At 54.7% G+C, this 14,464-nt stretch overlaps 1 protein-coding gene across 4 annotated transcripts in view; it reads left to right on the forward strand.

The window, feature by feature from the left end:
- Positions 1 to 898: 898 nt before the first annotated feature.
- Positions 899 to 14,464, forward strand: part of RAPGEF1 (Rap guanine nucleotide exchange factor 1) — a 136,149-nt gene continuing 122,583 nt past the window's right edge. For all 4 annotated transcript variants that reach the window (XM_068974869.1, XM_068974908.1, XM_068974880.1 and 1 more), the window contains exon 1: positions 899 to 978. In XM_068974869.1, the coding sequence (XP_068830970.1) occupies positions 918 to 978 (61 nt within the window). In that variant the 5' untranslated portion in view covers positions 899 to 917. The remainder of the gene's footprint in view (positions 979 to 14,464) is intronic.

The raw sequence follows: 14,464 nt of genomic DNA on the forward strand, positions 1-14,464 counted from the left end.
GCATTATCCGATTTAACTTTGCTTCTCCAAGTTATAAACTCTTTGGAGGGAATAAGTGATTGTGCACATTTTTGTAGGCCTAATAGGTTCTTTGATTCTTTATCACGTTTACTGAACTAACCACTGTGCTTAGAAAAGGCCCAGCAGAAGTCCAGGCTGGAAGGGACCTGGTCCACATTTGGGGGTCAAGTGAATAGAGCAGGCAGGGGGTCACTCTGTCCCTATGGACTATGGGCCAGCAGGAGCCTCTGGATGCGGGTGGGGTCAGTCACAGGCGGCGTGGAGACAAGTTTGGGTGGGAGCCCTGTGTTCCAAGCGAGGGGGGGCAAGTCAGCAGGGCAAGCTGAGCCTGGTTGGGATCAGACTCAAGCCTTGAGCTGGAGAGTCTGATTCTACAGCAGAGGAGGCTGAGTCCCGGGTGGTCCATGCCACCCCTCGCCCTGGCGTCGAGGGTCCGTGCGTGCGGGCAGCGAACGCGGAGGCCCAGGTGTGGGTTGGTGGCCAGGGGCCGCTCCTTCGCCCTGGCGTGGAGACTCCGGGTCGGCAGGGGGCGCTGCGTCCCGGGCGGGCAGTTCCGGCCGGCTCCGGGTCGGCAGGGGGCGCTGCTTCCTCGGCGGCGCGGAGGCCGCGCCCGGCAGGTGGCGCTCTGGCCGCGGCCGAGGCCGGCGGGCGGGCGGCGGCGCGGCGCTGCGGCCGGCTCGCGGGCCCGGGGAAGCGGCGGCGGCGGCGGCGGGAGCAGAAGAGGCGGAGCGGCGGCGGGCACCCCCGGGCGGGCTGGGGCGCCGCTGGCCGAGCGCACAGGCCGCGGCCCTCGGAGCCCACCATGCCGGCGCGGGCCTGAGGCGCGGCGAGCCAGGGCCGAGGCGAGCGGCGGCCGCGCCGGCCTGTGGCGCCCGCGGCGGCCCGGCCCGGGCCCGATGAGCGGCGGCCTCGGCCTCCGGCGCAGCCCGGAAATGTCCGGCAAGATCGAGAAAGCAGGTGAGGCGCGCGGCCGGGCTCCGGGGGCGAAAGCGCCCCTGGGCCTGCGGGGCGCGTCTCGGGCGGCGGGGCCGGGCCGCGCGGCGCTCCCGGGGCCACAGGCCGGCGGGGCCGGGGCGGGGGCCGGGGGCCCGGAGGCCGGGCCGGGCCGGGCCGGTGCGCGCCGCTCGGCCCGCGGCGTGAACTTTGAGACAAGGGGCCGGGGACCCGGGCAGGGACCGCGTGTCCCAGTGGCCGGGCGGCGGGCGGTCGTCCTTCAGGCGGTGACGGAGCCGAGCCACAATCTATGTGTCATTTCTGAGGAGCCTCGAGTTTAAATTGAACCAGACGTCTCCACTTCGGAGGCTTCAAAGGCAGCGGGGCAGGATGTGTCCCTGGGCGTTTTCAGGGCGCGGGCGAGCTTTCCTCCGGTTTCAGGCTGAGCCCTTGGAAGCGGGGGCGTACGGGGAGCCGGTTGGGTCTGGGGTTCGGTTAGAAATCTCGTTGCCAGCCTCATCTCTTTGTGTCTTCCTAGAGATCTCAGAGCCTCGCCTTCCGGTTACCTGGGTTTTCCCCGGGCTGGGAAATAGTAGTCTCCAAAGACGCAACTCGGGGGCGGTGCACCTGGGGCGCAGGGCTTAATTAAGCCGGCGACACCTTGCAGGACACATCTCTGGGTCCAGGGCTCCCGGAGCGGGGACACCACTGGTTGTCATAACCGGATACCCTGTCATCCCCTTTGCAGCTGAGCTCTGGAAGGCTCTTCGGGGACTGGAAATAGGGCAGGTTACACTGATTTTGGACGTTGCTGGTTTCCCAGGTTGAACCGGGATACTTTGCTGAGAAGCGCCTCGGAAGTGGACCCAGAAGGCCGTGTAACTTGCAGGCTGTGGCTTGAGTACAGGAAGGACGTTTTCACCGCCTTTCTTGAGGGTTTTCTGTGTATCCGGCTCTGTGCCGAGCACCTTAAACATCGGGCTTATTAAATCCTTACCGGTTGTCTGTAAGAGCAAATGTGGTCCCGCTGTGACAGGCTCAGTGGTTTCTTGCAGGCCGGCGCTGTCCCCCGCCCCCATGCCCTGCTCTGGGAGCCGAGGCCCCAGTGCTTTCCTTCCAGGCAGCGCCCTTGGCCTCAGGTGCTGTTTCTTGGGTGTCCTCATTGTTCTCCAGCCCCAGGGCTGAGTCTGCTGACTACGAGTTCCCTGCCAGCACGCATGCTGTTTCAGAAGCACCTCTGATTAATCTGTGCAGCGTTTCTTAGGATGCGCCATGCCTCTTGGACAGTGTTGGGGAAAACTTGGCTGCTTTATTTTAAAAAAACAGCATCAACAGGGTTTTCTCTCATTATAAGGATAATTGAAAAATTTGAAAGTCATGGAAAAGTCAAAAAGAACACAATGAAAAGCACCTCCCCTCCTCCCCTGCCCTCCAGCCCCACAGGCTGCTTTCCAGGCTTAGCCATCTCGCAGTGCACTGCTCCCGGGAGAAAGGGGGCCCGAGGCCAGGTCTTCTCTGCACAGATTACCCCTGGGCCTTCCGCTCTGCCAGGAGCTGTAGTAGACGCAGAAGCAAGCGGTGTCTGCCTTCAGAGAAGCTCATCTGAGGGTGGGCAAGCCGGCCCCAGCATTACCCCGGGCCACCAGATGGAAGGCTCTGAAAAGAGGGCGAGGGTGCCCCCCGTGGAGATGGGGGCAGTGAGTCTGACCAGGGGTGTGGAAAGCTCCGGAGGAAGGGTCCTGTGGTGGGAGGTGGCTGAACAGGAAATGCTGAGGTTGGCCCCTCACGTGGAGCTGGAGGGAAGTCGGTCCTTCTAACCTCGGGTCCTTTGCTGTGATTCGCGCACAGCTGTCGAGGCAGACTGGGACGCTCTGGAATGAAGGGTATGCCTTCCGGGTGCTTTCTGCTGGTCATCGTAGGTGGCCGTCAACTTGCATTTCAGCGAGATTTCTGTTCGGGTTTCTGGTGGCTTTCTTTTTCTAAATGGACCTACCGTGAGGTCACCAGCAGGTGTTCTGTGTAAAGGAGAGGTCCTCAGGTGAAGGGGCGCCTCGTCTTAGCAGGGGAACAGGCTCTGGTGGATTACAGAGCCTGGCGCCCAGCCAACGGTCATTGTCAGGTTTTGCTGTTTTCTGTTGACTTGAGCGGGAGAGTTGCTTCCGTGTGTTTGTAATCTCGACTCAGAAAATAGGACCAGTGCTCTGATTTCTCGGGACTTTAAGGCAGCCGGGGTTTTCTGAGTGTGAGAGAAGCTTGATGCAGCCCAGGACCCCTGCTGCCCGTCCCACCCAATCCCCATTGGGAGCCGCAGCTCCTTCAGCTGCCAGGGAGATCTTTCAGAGTCTGTCGTGCTGCCTTTCAACGTGTTTACTTCCTCAGCACTGCCTGCCTGGCGTCGGGGTCATAGGTACCCACCTCCTCTGAGGGTAGACCCTTCCGTAGGGACCAGATCAGGCTGTCTGCAGTCATCTGCTCTGGGCCCAGTGAGGGGTCAACACAGTCTGGGTTCCACAGGGGGCGCAGGGTCAGCTTGCTGGCTGGTTGGGGCCTGTCCACTTAGGCTTGGTGGAGAAGGGTTGAACCTGGAAGGCCAGGAAGGCTGCTGGCGTGGGAGGGGGGAGGCTCCCTGGTGTCTTCCAGATGTAATGAGAAGGCAGGGAGCAAGCGGAGCCAGACGGCTTAGGGAGCTCCCGGGGTGAGCTTGTGGGCAGAGCAGGCTCGGAGAAGAGGCTTTCCAGGGGAACTGAGAGGGGTGTGTTCTGAGGACTTGCACCGTGGGAGGTGTGCACAGTGCTGGGGCCACTTGGGGGGCCGGTGAGCCTGATTCTGGTCGTGTCTGCAGCTCTGGGGCCAGTGCGCTCATGCTTCCTCCCGGCAGACACACTGCGTGCAGGGAACTGAAGCCTTGACCTTTCTGAAGCTGGACACCCCTCTCACCTGATGAGCGGAGGCGACAGACTGGCGGCCGTGGGCTGGATTCAGGCCATAGATGTGTTGTGCGTGAGCCACATGTGTTCTTGATGGTCTGCATTTAAAAATCAGGAGATCACTCCCCAGTCTTGGGTTTCTGGTTCTTTTGGAAAGCAGGCAGCCCTGGTAACCCTGAGCCCTGCTGATGCGAGCCACTCTGGCGGGGCCACCCACCCTTGCTGCCACCCCAACGCCCACGCCCACTCCCCACTCAGACTGGCAGCATTCCAGTGTGCGTCCCTTTCCTCGCAGAAGCCGCCACTTGTGTTTGTTGCTTTTTATCTGGACTTTGAAATCTTTGCTCCATTCCTTCACGGATCTGTTCTTCCGTCCCTTCGCTTGGCACTGATTGAGGCGTCGGCGCCTGGGGTCTGACCCCTTGCTGGGCTCTGGGGAATGGCGGTGATCTCAGGGGGCACGTTTCGGTCACACAGGCCTTAGCTCTGGCAGGGTTGGGGGTGTTGGGGGTTACCAGCATTAGTCTAATGGGTTATCCCCATTAGACTTTTGGTGGAACTGTGAGGGGTGGGCAGTTAAGTGGGCCCAGCTGAGGGGCGGGAAGAAGAGGCCTTATTGTCACCGACTGGACTCCTCAGAATCTCCGGCCTCATTCCTCAGTTCTAGGTCGGTAGTTTATCCAGAGCCTCCTAGGGGCCTGGCGTTGTTCTGGTGTTCGTGATGCAAGAAGGATCTTATCTCCAGAGCCACACAGTCCGTCTGGAGGAGGTGTAAGTTATGCAGGGGTTTCTCTCTCTTTTTTTTCTTTTTTTGTTGAGAGGAGTGGTTCTTTCCCTGCCGGGTACTCCTAGCAGACCACGGGGTTCTGTCCAGGACCTTCAGCCATCACCAAACCCTCTGGCCGCTCTCTTGGCTCCTTGTGGCCTCAGGCTGCTCCGTGGTTCCCTGACTGAGGCGGCTGTGGACTTGGCCAGCACCCTGCCTCAGGGCAGAATAAACAGTGTCTCAGACTCTAGTCTTGTGTTTTTCAGATGTGTGAAGATGCTTTCCTTAAAAAGGAAAACTTATCTTATTTGCAGTCATAGTAACTTTTTGTCACTGTATTTTCTCAGAACAGATGAAAAGTACAAGCCCAGGCTCTCAGAGGAGGCTGCACACTTTTGGCCCAGAGAGAGTCCTCCTAGATCAGTTTTAAAACTCTCAAATCTTAATACTTCCTTTACCCCGCAAGTATCAATATACTCAAAATGTATCCAGTCGATAAATAGCAACACTTTCAGGGCACGTTGGGTCATTGACTCTCTCTTTCCTGCGGCCCTCCTGATGGGAGACACTGTGTGCCCCTGGCAGCCGCTGCTGCCCTCCTGATGGGAGACACTGTGTGCCCCTTTCAGCCACCCGGACCCCACTGGGCCTGGCCTTCCCGGTTCCCAGACCAGGGATAACATCAAAACGGTCTTGAACAGGCGTACAGTTTTTATAGTCTCTGTCCAGAGTGCATCGACTGACGACCTCATTTCAGCAATCCTGGGGGCCAGAGCAGGGCCAGTGAGCCCGCCTCTCCCCTGAGGGTGGCTGAGGCCTGGGAAGGCTGGTGATTTGCCCAGGGTCGTGGTGCGCCTGCGCCCGGGCTCCACCGGCCCCTTTAGGGAGCATTGCTTAGAGCTTCCTAACTTGCTGGAGACACAGTAGCTTAATCTGATTGTTCATGTTTCTAAGTTTCTTTTCTGTTTTTTTTTTAATCCTGTTACATTAGGGTAGGCCCAGTGCAGTTTTGGGCTTCCCTGGTGGCTGAGTCAGTAAAGAATCCACCTGCCATGAATCCACCTGCAATGCAGGAGACCCGGGTTCGATCCCTGGGTTGGGAAAATTCCCTGGAAGACATGGCAACCCACTCCAGTATTCTTGCCTGGAGAATCCCCGTGGACAGAAGTGCCTGGCAGGCTGCAGTCCATGGGGAAGCAAGGAGTCAGGCATTTCTGAGCACACAGCACACAGTGCAGTCTTTAGGCTGCCTAGATACTAATAACATTAATAGTGGCAGCTGTATCGTAAGGAGACAAGAGATAGCACAGACGCAGGCTAACCATGTTTTACAAACTCAACTGCAGCAACCCCCTGTTGCCTGGTCTCCTGAGCAGCTGTTGGCAGAGGTGGTTTGAATGGGATTCCTTGCAGCCAGCAGACCTGATAGGAGGCCTGTAAAGATGAGTCATGTATGAGCTTGCAGAAAAATCATGTCCCAGGCCGGCCCGGATTGGCGCACGCCTTGAGCACAGGGCTGGGTCTTACCTCCGGCCAGCTGAACGTGTTCCCGTTGCCATAACAAGATGACGCACTGGACGGAAGAGCGGCCTGGCAGGGCCTCCGCTCCGCACCCCCGCGGCCCCCCAGCGCCCTGCCGCCTGACAGGTGTTCCTCTGACTCGGCTCCCACCTTGCCCGGAGGCTGCTTTAGGATTTAAAACCAAAGAAACAAAAAACCAGTTTGTGAATTACTGAGGGATCTGTCATCTGAGTTTGTGGTCATCTGTCTTAGGCCGTTTGACCGTTTGGACCATTGTGACCTTGGGAGAGTCTTTCTCTCTTTTTGGGTCTCATTTTCTCCATCTGTGCCATGAAGGGGGAGTCTAAAATTAGTGTGTCCTTGTTTTGTTTTAAAGCAGAAGGCCTGTATTTTTTTTTCAAGTTTATTTATGAGGTTTTTTTTTTAGCTTTTTATTTGATATTGGAGCCCAGTCGATTAACAGTGTCACAATGGCTTCAGGTGACAGCACAGGGACTCGGCCGCACATACTCCATGCGCGCGTCCTTTCTGCCCCCACTCCCCTCCCATCCAGGCTGCCACGTAACGTTGAGCAGGCTTCTCCGAGCAGCAGGCCCTCTTTAGTTCCTAGGAAGGCTGCTTGCTGACCGTTGGGCGCCGTGAGGCGCCCCCGTGGGTCCTCTGCCAGCTTGGTGTGAAAACCTGCTTCCTGGGCGCGCTCAGCCGCCTCTGCCAGAGCTGACTGCCTGTAGGGTCTCTGTGCCCCCTCTTCCTCTAGTAGAGACAGTGCATTCCCTGGGAGGGCCCCAGAGGAACCTTCTGGATAGAAGGATACTGTTTGGCTCATTCAGAAACCAAAGCCCCAGTTTCCTTTCCTCAAGTTAAAAATCAGCAGATACAGTCCTAAGTAGACTGTTAGCCTCTTGAGGCAGAGTGTCTGCCGGGTCCCCCATGGTGTTGGCATCACTGTGTCTAGAACAGCAGGTACTCAAAACTCTTCACTGTGAATCTCATTTAATGTTGTCAAAGGATGAACTCAGGTTTCTGATTCCAAGTCTCAAAATCCTTTTTAAAGGAGCTTTCTGGCCTTTGAATTGCCAGTTAGGATGTTCCTTGGTGTATTAGTTGGACCAGTACTCTGATAAGGGTGTGCAGTTAGTTGGGGTTCTGGGTTAACCACATGCATGGATCAGTGTTTCAGTGTGTCATTCCAGAAATGGGTGAGGAGACTGAGCTCAGGTGCCCGGAGGCCCTGTTGGGAGAGTGCGAGGGCATGGTGGAGGCTGAGGCTTGTGCAGCCTGAGACTCTGGGGCCGCCGGCGACCGTGGCCATGCTCCTTCGTGTCAGGCAGTTAGGGTTTCGCCTTTCATTTGCAACCCGCAGCCAGCACATGCTGCTCTGCCCAGCCCGCCTCCATGGCGAGCGCCATGATGGGAGGCCCTGTCTGCGCTCGTCATTTCTTTCCTTTGGCCTCTAAGCAGGATTTTGGACTCGCTGCGTGCTCTGCTGACTCTGTGTGGAGTGGTTGTACAGCTCCTGCCGTCTGAGGAGCTGGAGAGCTGGGCTGCTGGTCTTCTGGCGGCTCCCCTTTCTTCTGGGTCAGGGGTTTAAGCAGAGTCTCTCCTGCCACTTCTTCTTTTGTGAGCAAAGATGCAGTGGCCTCAGATGGTCTCAGTTCCTCTTCTCCCACTTGTTTCTTCCAGGCTGTGGTTTGGAAGATAGATGATGGTTCTCTGACTCTGTCCTGGGCTACAGCCTGGATCCTGTCTTCCTGAAATACAGTTCCTATGTCATAGCAGCTCAGAGCCCTGGTTCCTGGTGGTCCCTTAGAGATGCCCTTTCTCCTTGCTTGCTTTCCGTTGGCTGGCTGGCTTCAGACAGTCATTGTACTGTGGGTTAACTTCCGTGATCAGGACCCTCTGCCCTCCTTTCAAGCCTAGAAGAAATGGAGCTGCGAGGGCCAGGATGGTGTGTGGTGCTTCCTGGGCTGGGGACAGTGGGCAGGGTGCAGGCGCTGCTGTGGACTCGACAGGGGTGCTCCCTGCAACACACTGACTGTTACGCTGGGAGCCAGCCCCCAGCCCCCCGAGCAGAAGTGCGGTGCTTGCAGCCCTTGAGAGAAGGAAAGCGTGGACGTGCGACGAGGGAACAGGAGGATGAGATGGCGCCGAGTGGCCACTTAATTGGCCCCAAACAAGCAAACAGAAAAACAAACAAAACCTCTGGCTTGGAGACAGAGGTTGTATTTATTTTCTGGTTGTGGATGGTCACGTGTGCCCTCTTTCTTTGAGTGACTGTGGATAAATAGATGGGTGATTGTGCATGGTCTTGGAACTGGCTGCTCTCAAGCCCTCCTTTCAGTGGTAAATACAAGTAGTGGTAGTAGCTGGCATTTGAGCTCTCCCCACATGCCGGGACCAGTCTCCGTTCTGTGCACCGTACACACGTGGTCTCCTCTAGTCCTCACAGCAGCCGCGAGGCACTGTTGAGGACGAAACTCCACGCGGAGCTTCTCTTTGTGTGTGGGGTCCTGAGGTCCCAGAAGAGCTCGGATTCGCCTGTGGTCGTAATGCACTGGGGCCAAGACAGGACTGAAGTTCAGTTGACTACATCTTATTTTTCCCATATTTCCATTGGCTGTGGCAGCATTGTTCTCTCGGCTGTTGAGACTTGGGTCAAAACGAACGTCCACATTTCCAGGGACTTTTCCACCAGTGAGGAGGCTGCCGCATCAAAGGGCCACCGGACAGTTCTGGGGCGCTGGAGATGGCACTGCTCCACTGGCTCTCCTGCTCCAGCTCAGGGCGGGGGGCGGGGGGCGGGCAGGAATCCCTCCTCCTTGCTGAGCGACCTTGGGCAGATGGCTTCATCTTTCTGAGCCTCTTGTGCCTCTGTTGTCACCTGATGGGGAGGACAGACCCATCTCCACACCCTTTCTTACGCTGAGTCTCTGTGAGTCTAGCCTGCAGTATCAAAGGGGGTGTGAATTAGGGTTGTTGGTTTTTAATGACACTGGTGTTGCAGGGCACTGTAGCCATTCATCATCACGATAAAACATACTCCGTTATAGCTTTCAGAACCCTTTGATAGGCATTCGTGGGTTTTTTGGCTGTTGTTTTAGGTTTTGTTTGTCTGTTTCTTTATTAAATGGTGTCAGAGTAACAGCCTTTCTCCCAGACGAGAAGGGTGACCACTCACGGCTGTCGAGTACTTCCTGTGTGCTCTGGACTTTTACTTTACGATCCTTAGATGATTTAATTGGGTCTGTTGTTATAAAAGGAGAAGTGGCAAGCATTGTGCCACGTGACAGTTGAGGAGAGGGAGGCGGGTCGCGAGCCGAGGGAGAGGTGGGCGCGCTGGGGAACGTGGGTTCGTCATCCTTCCCTTTGCTGTGGGGCGTGTACTCCCCTGGCCCCCCAACCGAGAGCCTGGAGCTGCACTCTCTGCTCCTCCTCCGCAGGGCTGCAGGGTGGCAGGCTGCAGGGTGGCTGGCTCAAGGGCGCTGTCGTCTTTGGTTGGAACCTGCTCTGGGATTCCCCCTGGGGCTTTCCAGCTCCTCTGCAGGACTGTCGAGGTGGCGTCACATCTGCCTACAGATTTATGAAGCAGCTTCTGGTCTCTGGGGTATAGAGGTGGCTTGGTTTGCCAAAAATATTGCAGGGGAATCTACTTTGGATGTAAACAGTGGGAAGTGGGCCTTAGTCAGCGTAGCTCTATCCACCCACCTACAGACTCAGCCACCCCGCTCACTCACCCACTCACTCACCCGTCCGTCCACCCCCATACCCACCCCTCCATCTGTTCAGCACACCTCCATCCATACAGCACCGGCCGACTGTTCGCCCAGCATCCAGCTGCCTGCCACGGCACTGGGGGTACTGAGAAGTTCGGGGGCATCTGCACCCTCAGGAAGCTGATGATCTGGCCTGCACTCTATGCTGGAGACTTTTGATCTAGGCTTTCATACTTCCCCTAACACTCATGCATGTTAGAGGCAGCGTGAGCCTGGGGCTAGAGCTCAGGAGACCTACTTCGTGGCCCTTGGGTCTGCACCGTGGCCTGGACCAGTGCCCTCTGAGCCCTCGGTCTCCCCCTCAAAAGATGAGAGGATGGACTCCCGGAGCGGGGGGGCGTGGCCTTCGGCGGAGTCCTCCCGCTGCAGTTCCGCGTCCCAACTCTCCACGGAACAGTGAGATTGTGGGCAGGTGGCTTTGCCTGTCTAAGCCTCAGTGCTCTATCTGTGAAAGGGAAAGAAGATTCTAATAGGGCCTACCTTGTGGTGTTGAGAGAAGATTAAAGAAGTTGATGCCCATGGAGCGTGCAGCAGGGTCCCGACACAGTAAACATTAGCTCTTATCCCTACCGCGTATCCCCTTCTGCTCGAAAACGACTGTCTCCCTTAGTATGGCCATGCGGTAAGTGAAGCGCAGCCCTCAGCACTCACAGCAGGGAAGGTCTCTGGCTCTCCAGGTATTTCCTTGCAGGGTGTGTCTGTGTCTGTCTGTCTCTGTCAAAGTTGAATTCCAGGAAATAGGTTTTTACAACTAAGTAATAGACCTCCAAAGAGATGATGTATGGGCAGAGGCATGTCATTTCAGCTACACAAGTGCCCTGTCACGTGCAGCGGGGGGAGGGGAGTCCTGCTTCTGTCTGCAGGTCTGTCTAAAAGGGGTGGGCCTGTGCTTCTGGGCAGCGGCTCATCTCAGAGCCAGAGCAGGGCTGGTCACCCGCAGGTACGTTTTTGCTCCATCCCAGAGACAACCACCTCAGTCTCTCCTTGTCGGGGAGACTCTCAGGGTTAACTTGGCCGTCTTTGTTCAACTCTGAACGTGAAATGATCACAAGGTGTTGCCTTCGTTTTGTGATAGCCGAAGCCCCACAAGCCCTCCACGGGCCTTGTGTGCAGGTAACTCACAAGTTACTTTGAATCGGCAAGTGGGTTGGCTTCACACCCCTTATTTCTCCCCCTTGATTAACTTTCACAGTTTAAAATAGGTTTAGAAATTCGGATGTATTGCTCTGAGGCTTGGCTTCTTAACCGTGCTCTCCCAGTCCTTTCTGATAAGTGAGGGTGACTGTGTCAGTCCAGCTCGCGCAGAGCACAGGGCTGTTTGCAGAGAGATCAAAGCCCAGTCAACCCGTCTCACTTTCTCCAACCGTTCGGTCCAGGAGCTAAAGAACCTCTCATTTAATTGCCATCACCACACTAATTTGTGCTTCTGCCTCAACTTGTCAGAGGGTACCTTATAAATACTAATTCTCTGAGCTCATCAGAAACCCAGAGGCGCAGATCAGAAGCACGCTTTCCTGTATGAGCTATCCTTGCTTTTTTTTTTTTTCCTCTTCTGTTTCAGGGGAGCTGTCTATTAATTACCCTAAATGTGCTGGCTTGTAGAATGAAGTTTTTGTATTTGACCAAGCTGGGACTTGGACTAGGAACCTGGGCTCCATTTCAGGCCTGTGTAGCCTGGTCCCAGCCTGGTCGTGCAGAGAGAGACTGCACTCTCTCCCACCGGGAGAGTCCTGTAGACTCAGATCATCATGGGAACATGAGTCACTGTCACCAGCGCTGCTTGGAGCTGTGGCATTTGGGGACCACAGAGAGAGAGCCAGCCCTCGCCCAGAGCCATGGCCTCCGGGGGAGGCCTCAGACCCTCCCTGGACCTCAATAGGGAGTGGTGGTTCTTGGGCTTTTTAAGGTCATTAAGTGCCGCTAAGGATCTGATAGGTGCCCTGTGGACCCAGTCCCTGGAGAGAAAGATGTGTGGACGTGGTCCTGCCAACCCTGAATTCCTGCTATTAAATGATAAATAATAATTTGCAAACACTTCGGATCTCGGAACGGTCAAATGGAATCTTGGGTGTCTGAATAATCAGGACTTAGTTTCTCCTAGTTAGACCTGGGCTCAAGTGACAGTATTTATACATTCCTGAAGTTTTTTAAGGATTCCATGAGATAATGCTCGTAAACTAGTTAGCACAGTGCCTCTGTGGATAAAAGGAGACCCCTTTCCCCTTCTGCATGTGAATTTCTTAAAATTTCACCTATAGTAAAACTGACCCTTTTTTGAGTTTCTGGTTCTTTGGGTTTTAACTTATCTGTAAATTTGTGTAACCTCGGTGAGTCAGCGGTAAAGAATCCACCTGCAGTACAAGAGACACAGGAAACGCAGGTCTGATCCCTGGGTCTGGAAGATCCCCTGGGGAGGAAATGGCATCCCATTCCAGTAATCTTACCTGGGAAATCCCATGGACAGAGGAGCCTGGTGGGCTATAGTCCATGGGGTCGCGACGAGAAGGACACACCTGAGTGACTGATTACACACACATGCCACAATCAAGATTGAGAACAGTTCCCTTGCCCCAGGAGGGAAAAACACAGACTTTTTGCTGTCCTTTTGATGTCAGACCCTTTCTCCACTTCCGGCTGCTGGTAGCCATTGGTCTGTCTTCTATCCTTGTAGTTTTGTCTTTTCCGGAATGTCACGCAGCATGTAATTTTGAAAATTGGCTTCTTTTACTTAGCATACTGCCTTTGAGGTACATGAAGTGACTGCTTTTATTTAGTTTATTCCTTTTTATAGCTGAGTAGTATTCCATTGTATGGACAGCATCATTGTTTATCTGCATAGAATTTGACTTTGGTTAACTAGCTCTGTTTCCTGGCATTTGACAAACAGAAAATATCAAACAACCTAATTAAAAAGCTTGAGTAGACATCTCCAGAAAAGATATGCAGATGGCCAATAAACGCGTGAAAAAATACTCAGCATCGCTCACCATTAGTGACGTGTACCACAACCACAGTGAGACACCACCTCACGCCCGTCAGGATGTCTGCTTTAAAACACGGGAAAATAACAAGCGTTGGGCAGGATATGTAGAAATCAGAACCCTTATGCACTCTTGGTGAGAACGTAAAATGGTGTACCCATTATGGAAAACAGTGGCAGTTTCTCAGAAAATTAAAAACAGAGTAACCGTATGACTCAGGAATTCTGCTTCTGAGTAATAGACCCAAAAGAAATGAAGGAGGAGACTCAAAAACGTATTTGTATACTTGGTTTCATAGCAGTATTATTCACAACGGTAGCCAAGAGGCGCCCGTCATCAGATGATGGACAAGCAAAGTGTGATACCTGGGCACACAGTGAGGCACTATCCAACCTTAAAAGGGGGGTATCCTGACACGCGGTGACATCCTGTCAGCATGGATGAGCCTTGAGGACTTTGTGCTAAGTGAAATGGTAGACACGGGACAACGATTGTACAGTCCCACTTGTGTGACGTACCTGGAGTAATCAGATCGTTGAGACAGAAAGTGAGTGGAATAGCGGTTGCCAGGGGCTCGGAGAAGGGAGGATGGGGAATTACTGTTTAACATGTAATTAGTGTTTAAGTCCAGTTTTACAGGACAAAGAGAGTCCTGTGAGTGGATGGTAGTGAGAGTAGCCCAGCAGTGTGAATGTGCTTCTGACCACTGACCTGTACACTTAAAGATAGTGAAGGCAGTAAGTTTTATGACAATATGTTTAAAAAGTACTGTGGATGCCAATTATTTTGTAGTATTTATTTGTATTATAATTATTCAGTCTTAAATATGGTAAGTTATATTAAAACATTTTTTAAATGGTGGAATATGCCAGATATATTACTAGGGAGCAGTGCTCATGTTAAAAATGACCTCTGGTTTAATGAATTATATCTGGGCTGGCAGGACCTCTAGGTGAACTACAGGCCCCCGTGTGACATGATACTCTGGGTTCCCTGAGAGCAGCCCCTTTTATAACTGGGCGAGCCTGTGTGATCATGAGACGTGGGCTTCCGTGGAGCCAGAAGCTTCTCAGCCAGGATGGACCTCCCCACCCGCCTTACACGACTCTCCTCAGCTGTGCTGGGCTCCTTGAGGGCCGTCCTAGAGGGGATTACCCACTGCTGCCCTGTGGTAGCCTTTGGTTCCTGTCCTTCGTCCTTCATTGGCCTGAGGAGGGCAGTGCTGTGAGTGGGAGAGAAGTCCCGGAGCTGTAGAGGTCGGGGGCAGTAGTCTGGCACACGCTGAGGGCTCTTAGTAAGATCCTCACAAGCCCGTCGGGGGCTTCCGTCCAGTCTTCTGCCCGGGAGCGTCCTCGTCGGCACCCACTGAGTTGGCCGCACGGATGGGGTTTGCACTCGCTCTGCTTGATCGGACTCCAGGCTCTGGGCCGCTTTCATAAGAAGGTATCATTGACTTGGGGGAGGGGCCAAGAGAGGATGCCCCGCGGAAGCAAGGTCCAGTCTTTCTCTTAAGAGTTTTAAGGCCAGGGAAGCGCTGGTAGT

This window comes from Capricornis sumatraensis, chromosome 1 (genome assembly GCF_032405125.1).
Source record: "Capricornis sumatraensis isolate serow.1 chromosome 1, serow.2, whole genome shotgun sequence".
Classification (NCBI taxonomy): Eukaryota; Metazoa; Chordata; class Mammalia; order Artiodactyla; family Bovidae; genus Capricornis; species Capricornis sumatraensis.